Raw genomic sequence first — 20,503 nt, forward strand, 5'->3', positions numbered from 1 at the left:
AGAGAGGGTACGAAGCTCTTGGCGTGTAACACTTTTTGCCTCTCAGCTGCTGGAGGGAGCATTTCAGGGCCATCTAAGGCTGCACCCCAGCCTGTGAGGGAAAACGTCTGTCATCTTTTAAAAAAGTGCTTGCGCACACGCACACTCACAAAGCGGATCCTGGGGACGAAAAGATCTGAGGATGTTTCCGGTTCATGCCTCCAGGTGCACCTAATCGAATGAGGTCATCTGACCGAGGTTATATATGCCAAAAATTAGGGGTGTTTGACACACACGTGCTTCACAACCAGTTCGCAAACTTCCTATAGCGCATAACGTTTCCTCACACACAGACCCAAGGTGGGAATCAAACCCAGACTCTGGAGGGGCGAGGCCACCTTTTCCCCTCTATGTTGACTTCATACTGTATAAGAAGATACCCTTAGCCACTTATTAGACAGATATGCTGTTCTATAGTGGAGCATAGTTCATCAGTAGCTTATTTATAGAGACACTAAAACAGCTCAACTAAAGGAACAGTGAAACAAAATGACTTTGCAGTATTAAATAATGCATTATCTGACAGGTATTTCAGCTGGATCATGAACAGACACATTTTGGCGGACCTCCAAAACCTATGTTGGAGACTGTCCCAACCTGTTCCAACATGACGGTGCACCAGTGCACATAGCAAGGTCCATAAAGACATGATAAGAGAGTTTGGTGCAGAAGAACTTGAATGGCCTGATCTCAACCCAATACAACACCTTTGAGATGAAATAAAGTGGAAACTGCATGCCAGGCCTTTTTGTTCAACATCAGTGTCTGACCTGACAAATGTGTTTTTGGAAGCATGGGCGAAAATCACCATAAACACACACCTAATCCTTGTGGAAAGCCTTCCCATAAGAGTTAAAGCTGTTATAGCTGCAAAGGATGGGCCAACATCATATTAAACACTGTTGATTAAGAATTGGATGTTACTCAAGTTCATATGTACAGTTTGTGAAGGCAGGCAAGCAAATACCTTTGGCAATATAGTGTAGGTGCTGACCTGCTGTTGGTCTGGGGGGGTCAAGACATTAATAATTTTTCACCACCAACTTATAGCAAAACTTGTAGATTACTTACAATCAGCATGCCTCCAATCTTTTGTCGCTATGTAATCTCGACTATGGAGTGATATGTGTTAGTTAAAGTTTCTAAGTTAAACATTTCAGATCACAGTTCTAAACATCTCAAACAAAATCAAAACCATGGAACTTACTGAAATGCAAGCTTGAAAATGACACTCGCCAGGGACAGCAATGGCAAAAACTGAGTATGTGGATGATATTGTAACTGGAGGCTCCCATGCTGAGTGTTTCTTTCATCCACACTCCCGTCCAGTAGGTTGCGGTATTGCGTTGTTGTTCTGCGTTGCTCTTATTGACATTATAACTTTGGCTCCCTGTTGTTGTGCAATGTTCTTACATGTGGTTGCAAGAATTATAAACTGCAAATCTACATTGACAGACTAATGAAATGGATATTGACCAAATAATTTGGGTGGTTTTGTGTGCATTTTGGCAGATTTTAAAATGTTTCTGGGCTGGAAACCACCAGCTAAATCTGGCAACACTACATGTGTATGTCTTCCACAACTAAATCGCGTGTGTGCATGTGTGCATGTGTACATGTGTCTTTGCATTCTTACTGATGTGCATTTGTCGCACTGCACTTCACTTCACGCACAGATGGAAAAGATGTATAGAGTTCTTCATTGCATCTTCATTTTACACATACACACGGCTGTTAAAGCGCCTTTCTTGGAGCAGAATAACACGTGGCAGTTACTTAAGCTATCTAGCTAGCAGTAGCCTCTTGTAGTGAATATGTAGTTAATAATGCTCGAATGTACCCCAGAAATGGTGCTCATGTACTGTAGGAGGAGGAAGTACAGGTTAATAAATATTCCGTGGGATGTTCGTGAAGACTCCAGAGTGAGGTCTTGTCTCAGCCTCATGCTACTTACAGAGCTTACAGTGTTCGTCAAATCTGTAACATAATAGAGGCTTTGTTCTTAGTGTTTGTCTCCATACAAATACCACTACTGTTTTAAATTGATGTTGATACTAAAATACCTAAACATGACCTAACAGAACATTTGAATCATTGAAATAAGGATTTTAGCAGACGTAAAGTGGGCATTCATCCACCCATCCATCCAGGAACCTCTGTAGTCTAACGAGGAACCGTGAAGGCCAATGGCAGCCATTGTATTTATTCCAATTTTGTTCAACCGTGGTAGGACCTCCAGTCACTCATACATACATTCACACACTATGGGCAATTTTTGAACGCCAACTAGCCTAATCTGCATGTTATTGGATGGTGTGAGGAAACTAGAGAACCCAGAGGAACCCATCAAGCTCGGGGAGAATATGCAAACTCCATGCACACAGACCCGACACGGGAATCGAACACGGAACCTGGAGGTGTAAGGAAACACATCTAAGCCACCGTGCCACATATTTGTAAAGTTGACATTTTTGTTCTCAAACCTGTCATCTGCAGGACCGACACATTATGCCAACATACATTACTCATGCTACACTGATGCTATTCAGATCCAAACAGTCAATGACTAAACTCTTTATAATGGGATTTGGGTGTCAGAAAGGGCTATGCTCTTAATGAATTAGTCCAGGGTTTAGAAGAGCTCATACAGAGCTCAAAATTAAGCATTTACAGTGCTCGCTTAGCTAATGGAACATTAATTTACAGCTTATTAATTTCAATGAAAAAAACTAGGTGTCTATTATACAGCTTTTACTCTGGTACCATTGTACATCACAGGCATTTGCTCTGAATTTCATTCAAATATACCAATGAGATGTTTAAGATGCCAAAGCATCCATATTATTCCTTTACAATAAATCGAATAATCAAAAATCTACTTTAAAGCACGAATACAGAGATGGTTCCAAAGTCAGTTCTTTAATTAGTGTCCATTAGTTTAGTTTAGTTTAGTTTAGTTTAGTTTATTTATATAGCACATTTAAAGAACAACCATGGTTGACCAAAAAGCTTTACAATGCCAAATGTTCATGTAATGTTTGCTTGGAGACAAAAGATGAATGTTTGTTGGACAGTAGGCTTTTAAATGTCCTTCTGAGTCCTGATTCAATGTGAGCGAATGTGGGCAGTGCATTTTACAACAAAAGAAAAAAATCCCAATGTTAATTGGGCAATACCTGTCATTGATTGTACACTGGATATATAGTATTGTTTCTCTGGACTGACTATGACTGACATCTTAAACTTATTAAACATGCCAGTGCCAGTTGGAATCATATAATCGTAAATATTGTTAATAAGTTGTAAATCGAAGGTTCTGTTTTGTGCATTTATTTCAGTTATTGAAAATTGCTGTAGTATATAGTATGCAAAATACATATTTTACTGTCAATATATATAACTGCTGTCCAAAACAAACTGTTGTTCATCTCCTATTTTAATGACCACCAACTTCTGCTGCACATGCATATACTGTACAGTATGACATTATCCAGAATGGCCCATTATACAGTATATCTGAACAGTAGAGGGTTAAGGGCCTTGCTCACATGCTCAACAGTGGTAGCTTGGTGGTGCTGGGGTTTGAACTCATGACCTTCTGATATGTAATCCAAACCCTTAACCATTGAGCTCCCCCCCATACTGCCACTGAATTGGAGAGATGTATCCTGTCCTACAGGAAAAGATTATATGCACTTTAAGTCCACAGTTACTCATAAAACTGAAGAAGATGGGCTCTGGTGGCTGCTCTGCATTACACACACAAGCCTGTAAAATGCAGGTCCTGTTAAGCCTCAGTGACCAGCATCCTTTACTGCTGACCATCTGCTTAATGTCACAGATTCTGCCCTTACTTCTTCTTCTAATAGCCAGAGAGAACAGTTTTTTCTCTCTCTCTTTTTCCTTGCCTGGTCACCTTGCAAGGACTGGAACTCACTGCAGTCCCAGCTTGATCCACCTGCTGGTGTTCACAAATCCACATGTCCACATTTTAGTCGTCTTCAAAGAAGAACAGCAAAAAAAAAAAATCTTTCCCAAGAAATCTTGTTCTCTTCTCCTCCTTTCATTTCCCATCCCTGTAAGGAGGACGAGATCGTAAACAGACCCATAAACAAGAAGAGGGCTCATAAACAGCAAAGGAGCATTATCAGGCCAAACAGAGCCAAGAGTAGGAAGCCATCAAAGCATGTGGAAGAGAGGAGCACTTCAGCCCAGTCGGTCATCTTTTTAAAGAGCCAGAATAAATACACACACACACACACACACACACACACACACACACACACACACACACACACACACACACACACACACACACACGTGGAGCAGCATGCGTCTGGGGCATTCCTAATGAGAGGAGACAGATAAGGAGGTAATGAGCAAGTGACAGCCTGGCAGGGTGCGCTCCTCTCCGGGACAACAGACAGCTGGAGAGGTCTAAGAGCCTCAAACAGGAGGAGATAAGACAACTGTGGCTAACTGGAGAAACCTCTTCACTACAGATGAACACACTCCAACACCGCCAAGTACCTTTATCATGGACCAAGAGAGTCTGGCTGACAGACAGACGTGCACAAAAGAGACAGACCTGATCTAATGTTACCTTTATAGAGGGAAAGTAATAGACAAACAAAGATGGAATTAACTCAAGGTTGTCTATAAAGAAAGAAAAAGAAAAGCCAATGTTGACCTAATGTTAAATGAAAAGAAAGAAATAAAGGGATAATACATAATTCTAAATGACATGTCTGATATGCTTTTTGGAAAAGATTGTGAAGTGGAAGGTAAAATGAAATGCATTATTAATTGCTGGCATTAGGACACTAGCAGTGGATTCTTTTGGTCCTGTGGGTTGCTGCCTGGGGCCTCCATGGATCGGACTTGTTTGTCTGGTGTATACCATTGTATATACCAGACAAACAAGTCCGATCCATGGGTCCTTTAGGGAAAGAGCCCAAGACTGCCAACCCGATTACGGATTTCTCAGATCCCAAATCAATTGAAGGATTTACCATAGGATACACCAGACAAACAAGTACAATCCATGGGTCCTGAATTGATTTGGGACCTGCGGAATCTGGAATCGGGTTGGCAGTCTTGGGGTCCATGTGCAGTCTGCTGTGCTGTCCTGAGAGTTCTAGTGCTTTTCTATCATTACCAGCATTTGATAAAAATCTTTGAATTTTACTCTATAGGCTTTCCCGTGGGATCAGATTGGACAGGCTGGCCTTTGGGCATAGATAAGCCTTGGGTGCCCCTCAAACCTGTCATATTCATAAAGCTAATTTTGTAAAAATAAATAAATAAATAAGGAATAATGGAAATGTAATTATTTTTACAAGTCTCTCAGATCCAACAGACTTCAGGGAAACTCCTAGTATCTTCAACAACAGCCACATATACTGTAGTGACTTGACTGAATTTGTTTGCTGACTGACATTGTTGGCTTCCTACTCCATGTAGTAACAGTACATCTAGCGTTCTCCATGACTATATCTTTTACACTGATAAATTGTGTCGCCTATTTTGGTGACCTTTAAACTGAGCACTGTAATCTATGCAAAGAAGGTAGACATCTACCAAATGGCCTGCTCCTTGACAAATGACATAGACAGTTGTTATCTCAAGAACACCTATGGTGAAGATCTTTAAATTGGAGAGCCTGTTCCTGGAAAGCAAGGTCAAATAGCATTAGTTACTTCTTATAGTCTTAGTATACATAAAAGCTTAATTGGTCTAAAAAAGTAAAGTTGGCTAAAAATTACACCATAGAGTCAGCTGCACATTAATATCCAGTCTTAACCCTAGGTCACTGTTAATCGGTGAAGGTGGGGAAACCACTTACAGATTTGAATCACAGACCTCCTTGGCCTGGAAGATTTTGTAATTTAGAGGGGAAAATAAAGCAGAGGGAGAACAGATCAATGTGGGGAATAAAAGGTGTAACTATGGCTGGCATAGTGGTCATCATTGCCTCAAATACATGTTGGTTATACAAGCCACTGTCATAGCATTCAGTTAAATGTTAGCATAAGTGGAAAAATTGCCCAAATGATGAGAATTGGATGGTATAGTGAATGACCGTTGTAAGTTGCTAGAGGTGAAAAAGAGTGATAGCAAGGCTAGCAATCTAGCAACATCCACAGCTCGAATGTGTACATGAGGTCCTAACACAAGGTAGGAGAAATGGACAAATATACCAGTGATTATTAATTTCAAATTCCACTTCATACGGTCACATTGACTTTATTCAAAGTATGTGTGTCCATACGCACAAGAATGTATCCAGGTAATTGTCATCACCCTAGGCAGTATATTTATTTTTAAAAAGCATTATTTATAAAGCACCAACATATTAAACCGACAAGTTGTGTATTTAGTCTGTATTTAATAATATAAATATTCTTCCAAGTACGGTGACTGCTTGGCCAAAACTATGCTACATTTAAATGAGATTAATAAGGTTGGGGAATTGTTCTGAATACTGTATCATCATTCATATTTTATGAAATTTATTAGACTTCATCTTTCACCTTTCACAGCATCCATCAGCAGAAAGGTTGTCATGACTGTTATTGTCATATAATGCGTTTCCATGATTGATGTTTTTAATGAAGAAGCTCTATTAATATGATCAGTCTGCTGGCTTTCACTTTAATGAAAATAAAACCAATCATAAAGAGTGAAACAATAGGGAGTAGTCCTCAGTAGCCTTAGACTGTCTTGGCTGGTATGGGTTGCATTGGAAATTAATGTTAAAATAAAACAGGATTTGAGCAGCTATATAAAAATGAAACTGGAAATGGTGAAGACAATTAAAAAAAGAACATTTGTCCAAATGAGGAGTGCAAGAGTCAACTCCAGTTAGTAAATAAACAATGACTCATATCACTATGAAATAAAAGTAATGAAACCTGGCTCTCAGGCATCAGTCAGAACATAACCATGACTCACGGGCCATGAATCAATGTTGGGTCACAAGCATTATATATGAATGGTTGTGCTGGCACCATCTTAAAATAAATCCCTTAAATACGGAGGCTCAAAGTTGGACCACTTTTGGTCAAACATATATTCTTTATATTTCATATATTTTCTTATAATAAACTTCATGTGCCTAAAGTCAATTATACTTGCTCTCTATTGTCTGCTTTTGTGATATTTTATATAGAATCATTTCAAATTTAATATTTAAGTCATTAATCAACAAAAAAATGCAAATCCCTGATTTGATCCTGTAAATCTCTTGCTATTTCAGCTGTGTTCTTGTAAGAACTGGTGTACAGCGCCATCCATTGGTGGATTTTGCTTATTGCTGCAGGGCATCCAGTCAGAACTGACTTGCGAGAGTCAAACTGGAAGTTTTGATAGTACAGAATAAAAGAAAACAATTATGAGAGTAAAACCTCAAACATTTATTTCTCTATATAATCCCCTGCTACATTAATGTACTTATCCATCAATGTAGGATAGTACTTGGATACCAGACTTATAATCTGATGGTTCGCTTCACGTCTGAAACGCTGGCCTCCCAGGAACTCCTATCATGGCCCAAACATGTAAAAATTATTTGAAATTAGGTCAGGACTGTATGGGAGATGTAGCAATAACTTCCAGCTGAGTTCCTGTAATGTGCAAGTGGTGTTTGTGTTTGATTGCAGAACAATTCCTACAGACAGGTGCGTCTGTTTTCCAAGTTGACAACAAGTTATCTGTCAATTTCTTGGAAATGAAAGGATCAGGCGTGATCCACCAGTGGTGACCGGTCAATAAGGGGCGCTGGGGCGCCGCCCCCTTAAAGTTAAGCAGAGAAGAATGCTACTTAACATGTATTTATTTTACATAATAATTATTTATTTTAAAAATAAAATAAATTTTTGAAAAGCATGTGATTTGAGGCTGAGCTCTAATTGGATTTTTTTTTTAATCATCCTTGGGGCACTGTATGCCCCAAACCCTCCCACTTTTGTTCTAAGCGAATCAATATAGTTTTTTAAATATTTGAGCTCATGTAATTGGACCATTCTCAAGTCTTATTAACAGTCAGCAGATTGTTAGTTAATGTATTGAATAGTGATTGATGTGGAAGCCAGATAAATATAAGTGAAAATTTTGTAATTTCTTTGCTAAAATACCCCTACATCCAAGGCGTCTCGTAATGTGCTTGAAGTCTCCTGTTAATGTTAGTTGGTTTTACACCTTTATTCACAAAGAATTTAATTTTATTGTTATTATTATTATTATTATTATTAGTGCTACTAATAGAAGTAGTAGTATCATATTCCTGTGCATGCTTTACATTTTGCATTTCCACAGCAACCAATTTTGTACAACATTTTAATAATGAAAATTATTATGTATATAATAATAATAATAATAATAATAATAATAATAATAATAATAATAATATATTAATTAGTTCAAAAATAATTTTCACATATTAAAATTTAGGACATTGGAATGATCTGTAAAGTAATCAACAAATACTTGCACCAGAATTGTTATTTTTTTTAAACAATTTAAATTGTTCATACACATTCAAAGCTAATTATTTGCTTCTAAAATCTAAAATGTAAACAAAATGTGTCGGCACGGTGGCTTAGGGGTTAGCTCTGTCACCTTGCACAACCAGGGTCGTGGGTTTGATTCCTACCTTGGGTCTGTGCATGGAGTTTGCATGTTCTCCCCGTGGTGGGGTTCCTCCCACAGTCTAAAGACATGCAGCTTAGGCTAATTGGCATTCACAAATTGCCCGTAATGTGTGGCAGAGCGTATATATGTGTGCCCTGTGATAGATTGGCACCCCGTCCAGGGTGTACCCCTTCTTGTGCTCTTAGTCTCCTGGAATAGGCTCCCATCAGCCTGTGTATACAGGATAAAGCAGTATAGACAATAAGTGAGTGAGTATACAGGATGTAATAAGTGTTAAACCTCTGTTTTACTGTAAACAGACGAAACATTGTACAATAATATTTGTTGGTTTGCATAATGATGATGATGACGATTATAAAGACAGCAAATTTTCTGGAGTTAGACATAAAGGTATGAACAAATTTAGGGAGTTTATTTTTTCTTCATACTACAGCATGTCTTTAATGGTACTCTAATGCTGTGTAAAATGTTGGAGTTGATTCAGTTGGTAATAGCTGGTAGATTGTGATACCTTTTACACCTATAATGCATTAATCACTGTTTCCGATTAACGCCTAATGTAATCAGGTTAATCAGGTTTGGGAAATTTCTCAGCCAGTGCATGTTAACTCCTCTTACAAATCCATTATGACACAGAAATCAACTGCTCCGTGTTCAGTAGAGATAAAGGAGGCAATGTCCAAAGCTGTGGTTAAGTTTCGTTTCTTCGGTATGGACGGGGCTTGTGAGGAATAAGGTGGTTTGATGCCAAGTCACTCTGTCATTTAACTGTGCTGTGAGTCTGTGTGTGCGCGTGTGTTATAATTAGATAATAATTAGATAACATTGAGTCAGTAGAAATTGAAACAGATAGTCCCAAAGTGAATGTATCAACTTTTATTGATTTATTGACTGTCATTCCCATATACTACAACAATAATAATCAAACTACAAACAATTTAGCAAAGATCTATCCATCCATCCATCCATCCATCCATCCATCCAAAATCGACCTAAAAATCATATTATATTCTTTGCACTATCCTTTGATATGAATGAAACAGATCTAAGGATAAGACCTAGCCTGATTATGGTGTATTAAACACTAATACAAGGTTTTATTATGACACTGTCTCTCTTGCCCACTGACATGGTGAAAGAGATCCCAACCTATCGTCAGTGTTTTATGTCTTTAGGAAGTACAACATAACTATGTTACACGTGTTTGTTCATCACGCAGAACAAACATGTGTATTTTAATCCCAATTTAAAACTGACCCTCTGCTCTACGAATAATCCATATATTAATATTATAAATAATACATCATGTTTATAATTTGCCAGTTTCATTTAGTGCAAAGTGGTTAATTTTTATTGTTTGTGGTCTTCATATTTACTTTTATTTAACAAGTTATCTACTGTATGTTTCTATAAGCTGCAAATCCTCCCATATGCTGAGGTCAAATTGCACCTTAATTGCCTTTTCCTCAGTTACAGGATGAGTCTGGCAAATGCAAACCCCGGAAAGACAAATTGGCTCAGTTCCACACCCTAGCTCATTCAGGTGAACTAAATAGGCTGGCTTAGTGGAGGCTGATGTGTATCTAGGGTCGCAGGGACCTGGAGCCTTTTTTAATGTTCTAAAGCAGTATGATGTTATAAAGCTGATTTTTTTTTTTGTAAAATATTGAGACATAATTTTATGACATATTATTGTAAGAATTTTTTTTTTTTTATCACATCTAATATGAAAAAAATATATATACCAGGGACGAAGTACAAATTAGTTTGTAACAAATTATTCCTGAAGCCAACATTGTTACACTATGTTTCGCTATGTAACTAGATGAAAACATAATAAAATAAAATAAAATAAAATAATTTGATGACACATAGGTAAACTGTTTAACTCATACTGATCAATACTCATTTGAACAATGACACTGGGGATAAAGCAAGATGAAAGGTTTAACAAATATATTACATTAACTTTTTAAGAATTATAGACACCCCCCCACCCCCCTCCACCCCTTTCCACCCTCACAGGCTCAAAAGTAATTTAATAAACACAATCATATAGAATTATTTTTAATGCAATGAAAATGCTTGAGGTTTAACAATGTCCTATGGACAGATGAGACGAAGTGTCTAGCATGGACATGGAGGGGTGATGATTTGGGCGTGTGTTGCAGCCACATGACCTGGGCACTTTGCAGTCATTAAGTCGACCAAAGCTTGGACAAAATAGGGTCATTTAACAGGACAATAATCCGAAACACACCAGCAAATCTACATCAGTATGGCTGAAAAGTAAAATAATTTGGGTTGAATTGCCTAGTCAAAGTTCAGATATCAAATGCTGTGGCAAGACCTTAAGAGAGCTGTGCATAAGTAAATGCCCAAAAATCTTGGGAATTCATCATGTTTTAAAGAACAATGGGCCAAAATTCCTTCACAATGGTGTTAGAGACTGATAAATACATACAGGAAACAATTACTTCAAGTTATTTACTTCTGACGGTGGATTCACTATTTCTACTATTTCTATTTTTTTGGCTTTATTTTTGTTAAATAAATAATTGCATGTTGTAAAAAGTTATACAGTATGTTGTTGATCGTCTGATCAAATGATTTTTATTACATTTTTACACAAAAACACAAAGAATTAAAAGATGAGGTATAAACTTTATAGCAAGACAAGTGTTGCAAATTTCAAGTTTTAAGTTTATTTGTCATATGGACAGTAAAGAACAATGATATTCTGTAAAATTAAATTATTCTTTGCTGTCCACAATGAATGCCACAAAAATAAATATAGGTATAGAATAGGTGCACAGTTAAAAGCAAATTGAGGGGAGAGAAAAAAAGATAAATAATATAACAAGTATAGATATATTTTTTTTAAATCATCATATAAAACTATATCAAATGGTGTTTAAATCTGCAACAAGTGTGCAAAGCTGCAAGTATTGTGCAAATGATTATGTAAATGTGTATGTAAAAGTAAATGTGCAAAAATCAGTTAGCCAAGATATTAAGCGTTTTCAGACTCACCTCGAAGTACTGTACACTCAAGGGCTGTAATGAATAAACTGCAATAGGGAACACCCAGCAAATATTATGTTAGTGTTGTTTGCTTACAGTAATACACTGTCCTATGATACTTACATCAACCTTGATAAAAGCTTTTTTTTTTCTTCTCGGCAAGTGCGTATTATTACAAGTACTTATGGACCTGGCATAAAAGGCATATATTTTATTTAATTTTATTCATTTATTTCCTTACATGTGATTGGTTTTACACATCATTTATTTATTTATTTTTCACGTGTGATTAAGTGTCTTTCATTTCACTATATCTTTTTACTTTATTCATTTATCTAAAAGACTTACATGGTGATTCTGTTACTGTTTGTTGAAGAATGTTTTTCAGTTATGTTATGTCTGCATCTGCTTCCCCTTCTTCTTCCCATCCTGACACAGCACAAGACATCTATAAGGATGCAGCAGATGAGAGAAGAGTGTGTATGCCTATTTTGGCATGCTGGCATGAGGAAGTAAATACCGTATGCATATTCTGGTGTATCCGCTTTCCCATATGCTGAGGTCAAATTAGACCTTAATTGCTTTTTCCTCAGTTACAGGATGAGTCTGGCAAATCCAAAGCCTGAAAAGACAATGTGGCTCAGGTCCACACCCTAGCTCATTTAGCTGAACTGAATAGGCTGGCTTAGTGGAGGCTAATGTGTATCCAGGGTCGCAGGGACCTGGAACCCCCTACCAGGAGACTTCAGGCACGAGGCTGGGTACACCCTGGACGAGGTGCCAGTTCATTGCAGGACACACACCCTTACATGCTCAATCACACACTATGGACTATTTGGGACCGCAGAAACTAGCGTAGAAAACCCACCAAGCACGGGGAGAACAAACTTCATGCACACAGACCAGAGGCAAGGCTCGAACCCTGGAGGTACAAGCAACAGTGTTAACCAGCAAGCCACCGTGCGCCCAGACAGGGTGTTCATATTATGCAAACATACTGTATTAGACTTTCAGGTCAAGTGTACTCGTGTCAGGGCCGGAGTCCAGAACATAAACACGCCCTCAGTTCTGGACTAGAGCTCCCAGAGGGCAATATGGCCTAGCATGAATTTCTAAAGTTCAAAAGCAGTATGATATTATAAAGCTGATTTTTTTTAGTTGTAAAATATTAAGCCATAACTTTATGACATGTTATTGTAAGAATTTTTTTTTATCACATCTGATATGAAAAAAGAATATACCAGGAATAAAGTACAGTACCAGTCAATTACATGGCACATTGTGTACACTTTCACACCTAAATAAAGTCAAACAGAAATGTATAATACTATGAGTTTGTAACAAATTATTACTGAAGCTGTACCAACATTGTAACACACTTTGCATATGATCATCAAGAGAAATTAAATTTTTTTTGATGATGTACATGTTTGTGTGTTATGCCCGGAAACTGGACATGTAAAGTCAAATAAACATGTAGGACAATAACATCTATAAAGCACATGTCCTGTGAGTTCACAATAGAAAAAAAACATTAATTAATAATAATAATTCAATAATCCGAATGTTATTTTTATGTCATATCAAGTAGGTATGTTCAGTCTGATTATATAAATGTATATTTGACAAAGCTCATTCTTTATCCTGTATACAGGATCCCAGGAGACTTGAGGCTCGAGGTGGGGTACATACATACGCACACACTTATTCACACCCTATGAGCAATTTGGAAATTAACCTAATCTGCATGTCTTTGCATGTGGGAGGAAACCGGATGAACCAGGGGAAACCAAGCAAGCACGGGGAGCACTGCACATGCAAACTCCATGCGAGGTGGGAATTGAACCTGGAACCTGAAGGTGCGAGACCAAAGTGCTAACCACTGTGACGAAGCAACAAAATATATTTTTTAAGAATACCAGGAATCAACTACCAAGAACAGATTGTGATGAGATACAGTACTGGCCTCAGACACCTGTAGTACTCCGCTCTAAACGGTAGATGGCGCATGTTGTCATGTCAATGTTTCCGCTTAAGTTTTGAAACTAAAATGGTTTAGGAACAATTTGCAAAATAATTTCTCAGCCAGTGCGTGTTTATAAATTCATTTACAAACTTTTTATGACGCAAAAATAGACTGTCCAGTGTTCGGGGGAGATAAAGGAGCCAATGTCCAGTGTTGTGGTTAAGTTTCGTTTCTTCGGTATAGACGCTCCGTGTGAGGAATGACGCGGTGTGATGCCAAGCCCCTGTCATTGTGCCGAGCTGTCAGAGTCTCTGTGTGTGTGTGTGTGAGAGAGATACTACATCCGCGTTACACACTCACTGCACTACCCTGCACTGTATTCCTGGACGGCACTTTTACTGGTAAACATGCGCCTCACTCGAGCTGAGATCCGGAGTGTCGGCCTGGACTTTATAGAGTTCTTACACGAGACGCAGAGATTCAGTGTGACTCAGAGAGAAGAGCTCAAGCGCATCTACAACGACGAGTTCAGGAACAGGTGAGACTTGATGGCTTGTTGATCGGCGACATGAACATACGCGGAGTGTGTCTCTGAAGAGATATTACAGATAACCCAGGATTAAAGTTACCTACTGTATATGTGACAACAAAATAAATAAATAAATAAATAAATAAATAAAAAGGGGGGGGGGGGGGAAATGGTGCGTTTAATAAAACAAAACAAACAGATGATGTTTACTGACAGCTGAGTCGTGTCGAGCCACAGGACACTGAAGACTGTCTGAAAATATTTGACTAATTATTCAAAAAATGAAACATCCCGATAAGTTTCGTTTACTCAACTTGATCAGCTTCCTGTACTAACCAGATGGCAGGATGTTCAGCAATAGTCTGTTTAAAGTTTAAATATCAAAGCTATCTTTGATCTATCTTTGAAAATGTATACAAAGTAACAAAACATAATAATCAAATTCCTAGTGTTACTAGGAATCGAAACAAGATTCAGGTTATTTATTTAGTGTCGGCCATATTTCCACACTAGATAAGAAAACTGAAATAAGCGTAGTGGTTGGCACTGTCGTCTTGTACCTCCAGGGTCGTGGGTTCGATTTCTGTCTTGGGTCTTATGTGCATGGAGTATGCATGTCCTTCCCGTGCTTGGTGCGTTTCTTTCTGCGAACTCCAGTTTCCTCCCACTGTCCAAATACATAGATTCGTTTAACTGGTGTTCCCGTTATGTGTGAGTGTGTGTGCCCTGCAATGGATTGGCACCCTGTCTAGGGTGTACCCTGTCTCGTGCCTAAGTCGCCAGGCCCCCCTGACCTTATATACAGGATAAAGCGGTATATACAGTACAGTGAGCAAATAAATCATGAATTTAAGGTAACAAAATAGTTATATAAATGTTTATAACTATTTGTTATATGAGTACCAGGCTTAAATAGAAAGAAGGGGGCTTAAAAATAGTGAAAGAATAAAACTTTACATTGTATTGTAATTACATTGGTAAATTGGTAAATCTTATGAATGTCGAGATTATCTATCTATCTATCTATCTATCTATCTATCTATCTAATTATCTATTCTCTATCGTGTTCAAGTCAAGTAAAACCGGGACTTTTATTTGTGCCGAATAACAAAATACAGTTATGAAACTAAAAACAACTGTACATTTATTTCTCTATATAATCCCCTTCTACACTAATGCACTCATCTCAGTTTCACTCATGCTTAGATACCATCAAGGTAGAAAGTTATCCCAGTCCACCGGAACCATAATCTTACTGGCCTCCTAATAACTCCTTTAATGACCTAAACATGTGGAAATCGCTTGGGTGGAGGTTAGGACTGTAGAGGATGTGGCAATAACTCCCAGCCAAGTTCCTATAAATGTGCAAATGGTGTTTGTGAATGATTGTGTGTACAGTCCCCACAGACAGATGTGTCTCCTGTAATCTGGCAGGAAGTTATTTGTCGATTTTTAAGGATCAGGCGTTCTACTTGCTGAATGTTTACTGCAGTGTGTTTTCTGTAAATGTCAATCGGTTTTACACCTTCATTTGTGAGAAAAGTCTCGGTTTGATATGTGAAATGTTTAATAAAACATTCTTTAAGGTCCTGTGGAAATCGACATACAAATCAAATTATATCCTTCGCACTAGCCTTGATTTGTGAATTATTATCACACAGATGTAAGGATAAGACCTAGCCCTACTGCTTATGCTGTATTAAACACTGTTACAGCATTTTAATATAAAACTGTCTTTTCTGCCCACAGACACGGTGGCAAAGATCCCAACTTATCTTCAGTGCTTTATGCCCTCAGGAACAACCACAGAGCACGTGTCACCCGGACAGGAAATGTTTACTTTAATGCTAATGTAAGGCTGACCACCTGAGTACAATTAACAATTCCATGTTAATTATTTGCCAGTTTCATTTATTGCAGTGTGGTTACTTTCCATTGTCTCTGGTCTTCACCTTTGCTATATGTAGACATATTTAAATTATTTATTCATTTTATTTATTATTTGTTTATTATTATTATTAATTTTGAGTCACTTTATTTGTATATTTTATAGGTGATTTTTCACATGATTGAAATATGTAGTTTTATTTACCCATGATTTATACACATGATTTCCTAATTTTCCTAATGCAGTGGTGGGACAGTGGTGTAGTGGTTAGCACAGTTGTCTTGGACCTCCAAGGACTTGGAGTTTGCATGTTCTCCCCGTCCTTGGCGGGGTACTTCGGTTTCCACCCCTAGTCCAAAAACCTGAAGATTAGGCTAACTGGTATTCCTAAATCAGCCGTATTGTGTGAATGAGTGTGAGAGTGTGTCCCACGGTGTACCCCGCCTCGTGCCCTAAGTCTCCTGGGATAGGCTCCAGGCCCTGTCTACGACTCAGGAATACAGGATAAAGTGGTATAGACGATGAGTGAGTAAGGGTATGCAGTTTAAATTTTCAGTTTTTACATGAATGATTATTTTTTACTGTGCAATCATCCACCTTATTTTTCTTTAAAGTTTATTTCGTAGTTATTATTAGCACTGCTTCTGCTCCTACTACTTTTGACAAATTGCCTCTGCAGTATGATTGTTAAGATCCCACATAGTGCTTGGTGTACAAATATTTGTAATCACCCTGTTTTTTTTTTTCATTACTCTTTTTTATCCCTTTTTTTTCCCCATCAAATAGAATGGTTAAACAATTGTCATTATATTATACATTTGGTAGCCGCCCTTATCCAGAGCGACTTACATTTTTATCTCACTACATGACATTACGTGCTCTACCAGCTGTACACTGTCCTCTGTTACTGTACTTTGAGGAGCAACCTCAATCCTCTAGTTTACCTTTACATGAGGTCCCACACAAGGTGTCTTTCAATTTAAAATTTCAGGGCATAGAAAGATAAGTTGCACCTTTCCATATGAACTAATGGCCACCCCTTTTTAGGGGTTTTAAGGTTTTGTATATTTTAGTATCCATACTGTATATATGAATTTATTGTACTGTATTTTTATTTCTATTTTTGCTGACTCAAAGTAATTTTTAATTACTTTATGACCTGAATTGGCACACACCGTGTGTAACTTACTGTAGCGTTTTGCCGCCGAAAAGGATGTTGGAGAGACGAGTGAGCTTAATTGCTGCCCAATGCAATGGCTGGGAGTACTTTATTTAACACACAGCATGTATAGCATGAGCAGCACATTCACACGAGAACCACATCCAATTTAGCATAAGCATAAACCAGAGCACATTCAACACGTCACACTCCCACCCCCCACACAACATGGCCGAAGCCACTAACCCAAACACTCTTTCCCAACAGGGTGAACACATAGAACCCCCGCACGGCATGCTGGTCGTCAGCCGCCACCCCGCCCACGCCACAATACATTACTATTTTTTCTGTGGTGACACCAAATTTATGAAGCCAGACTTATGTACAGTAACATATACATTATAAGTTTACCATGTAAAAGTGTGTTTTTCTGCAAAGCAACCATCAGTGCAAAGTTAAAATAGAACTCTTTGGCCACAATCAGCAAAGGCATGTTTGGAGAAAAAAAAGGAGCAGCATTTCATTAAAGAACACTTTGCTAACTATTAAGCATGGCGGTGGATCTATCATGCTTTGGGGTTGTGTTGCAGCCAGTGGCAAACAAAACATTGCCCAGGTGGAGGGAAGAATGATTTCCACTAAATATTAGCAAATTCTGGAAGCAAACATCACACTAAAAGATCTTTGGTTTAATGCTGAAAATCAGATGTTATTGGACAAATTACCTGAATAGTTTACCTAAAACTATTTTTGATTTTTGTATGTGGTTTTTGCAATTTTGAAAAAAAAATAAAATTTTTTTGACAGAGCTTATGTCTTACGTAATGGGTCATAATAGTTTAGAATGGAAAAGGTGCCCCTTAAATGTAATTTCTGCCATTACTCCTGTAGATACGAGTGATACGGGACCAGTGGTGGAGACCTCAGGATGATAGGCCGTGTGCCAGAACTGAAAGAAGCCCAAGACCGCAAACTTCTCATGATGCTTCGGAATCATCTTCTCCATCTCCTGGATTTGAGGGTGGTGTTATAGCCAGGAGGAAACTGGCTAATGAGATCCTCAAGAAGCTCGCTAATGAGAGGTGAACACACACACACATATAGTACATACAGTACACAAAACTGACATTATCAGTGTACTGTATTTTGTATTGACCAAGGATTCAGTTAGAGTTTTTAGGAAGTGAGTGTAAGGGTTGGGGGTTTGATTCCCTCCTTGGGTTTGTGTGCGTGGCAGTTGCAAGTTCTCCCAGTGCTTGGTGGGTTTCCTCCCACAGTCCAAAGACGTGCAGATTAGGTTAATTGGCGTTCCCAAATTGCCTGTAGTGTGTGCTTATGTGCTTGTGTGTGTGTGTGTGTGTGTGTATGTCCTGTGATGGATTGACACCCTCTCCAGGGTGTGCCTTGCCTTGTGCTCTCTCTGGATATGCTCCAGACCCTGGACAGGATAAGCAGTACTAACTGTAATTTTTTGTTGTTTTTCTAGACCTGAGTTTGTGGCTGATAAAAATGGAGTTCGGGTCAGCTCTGAAATGGAAATCGTGGATGGGAGAATGTGCTTTTTTGTGGAAACTGCAGAGGTTTATGAGTGGAAGGTGTTTGTGGAAAACACAGGTCAGGATGCTGTGGATTTCACCTACTATTCACCCTTGCACTGGATAAACTGCTTTGTGTTTGAGGACTCCAAGAAGGTCACACGCAGCAATCCCCTGAGCCTACGTCCTGGTGGGAAGAAATCCATTTTTAACTGTTGAACAAGTTCAACTCAAGACTACATTTACTGTATATGTTGGCAGTTATTTGACATTCTGTTGTGTTAACCAGGTGAAAAGTACGAGGTCAGCGTGAAGTTCCATTCAAAATATTTGGGAATATACCAAGCTACCGTGGCGTTCGAGTTCAAGTCAAGCAACACGCCAAGCCCCAGGCCATTCCATATCGTGCGTTATATTGAAGCTGAGTTCACCACACAGCTAGCTAGAGAGCTGGCCCCCATCGAGCCCTACACACCCCTCATTCTAACCAAAAAACAAACTGATGATTTCAACATAGATGAGGGAGAGCGACCTGACAAGTATGACATACATAGTACTATTATAATAGATGATATTCATTCATGTCAGATTTAAGTTTGCATCAACATTTTTAACCACATAAGGCTTGATTTCAAAGAAATGTTCATACAGTAATGATTGACAGGATTTCTAGACTTTTTCTTCAAGAAAAAGCCTCACTGTCTGTTCTTTTGGGTTGTATCTTGTAGCCTGTCCATACAGCGTCTTCAAATTGAGGTCCTGCTGATGCCGTATCAATGCCCAGATTACATCAATGACCTGATTGAGTTTCTGAAAGCCCCACGTTTCCCCAATCCCTATCTGTTGCAAAAGAAGTAAGTAGGCAATATCATATGATTGCCCAGATTACATTAATGACCTGATTAAGTTTCTGAAAGCCCCATGTTTTTCCAAGCCTATCTGTTGCAAAAGAAGTTTTCTCTTCAAGTCCTCACTGATAATTAATAATTAATTAGTGATTTAACTAACATTTTTTATAATAACATGGTTATTGTGAAACATTTTCATTTCAGTAGTAGCAACTCAATCACGTGGACTTTTTGGATTTTTTGAAACATTTATGGAAGAAGTCTCCAGTTTTAGTACTTTATTAAGAAGTTTCTTCTATTGGAAAATCTATCCACTTTCTCTGTAGTATATGGAGCTACATTTTTCTCATACGTTAACAACAACTTTATTATAGAATATAATATAGGTATAACTCTAGTTATACAACAATAACAAGTTTTAATTCTTTAAACTTTAAATTGCTATGGTGTTATAGGCAGAGTAAAACTCGTCAGGTTGTGGCTTTAGTGGAGCGTAACAAAAGAAATAATAGCACAGCTTCTATTCAGTAGTTAATCCAACAGGGTTGATTTGGCTTATGCTATAAATTATAATCTAGTGGGTTTTTAGAGTAACCCTGAAATGCGCTATACGCACAATAGACAGAAATCTCGCCCAGAAAGAGAATACAGGCACTGGAAAAGGTAGACAGATTTTCTCTTGTTTCTCAGGCTTTACAGTGGAATCGTAAGCACACAGTTTTGATATACAGTACAGATGTTATTCACTCCTTAATCCCTTTCTTTGCAATGATAGAAGTAGTTATACATAGAAGTGGTTATGTACAGTATAGACTAGGGCTGCACGATTTGGGAAAAATGTCACATTGCGATTATTAAGGTCA

General features: G+C 38.2%; 1 protein-coding gene across 1 annotated transcript in view; it reads left to right on the forward strand.

Moving 5' to 3' along the window:
• The first annotated feature begins 13,796 nt into the window (after positions 1-13,796).
• The window catches only part of LOC128530231 (putative helicase mov-10-B.2), a 30,675-nt gene continuing 23,968 nt past the window's right edge, over positions 13,797-20,503 (forward strand). The window contains exons 1-6 of the mRNA XM_053504028.1: positions 13,797-14,219; positions 15,960-16,062; positions 18,149-18,339; positions 18,744-18,982; positions 19,082-19,331; positions 19,521-19,646. Coding sequence (XP_053360003.1) covers positions 14,089-14,219; positions 15,960-16,062; positions 18,149-18,339; positions 18,744-18,982; positions 19,082-19,331; positions 19,521-19,646 — 1,040 coding nt within the window. The 5' untranslated portion in view covers positions 13,797-14,088. The remainder of the gene's footprint in view (positions 14,220-15,959; positions 16,063-18,148; positions 18,340-18,743; positions 18,983-19,081; positions 19,332-19,520; positions 19,647-20,503) is intronic.

Source organism: Clarias gariepinus, chromosome 9 (assembly GCF_024256425.1).
Source record: "Clarias gariepinus isolate MV-2021 ecotype Netherlands chromosome 9, CGAR_prim_01v2, whole genome shotgun sequence".
In the NCBI taxonomy this organism is placed as follows: Eukaryota; Metazoa; Chordata; class Actinopteri; order Siluriformes; family Clariidae; genus Clarias; species Clarias gariepinus.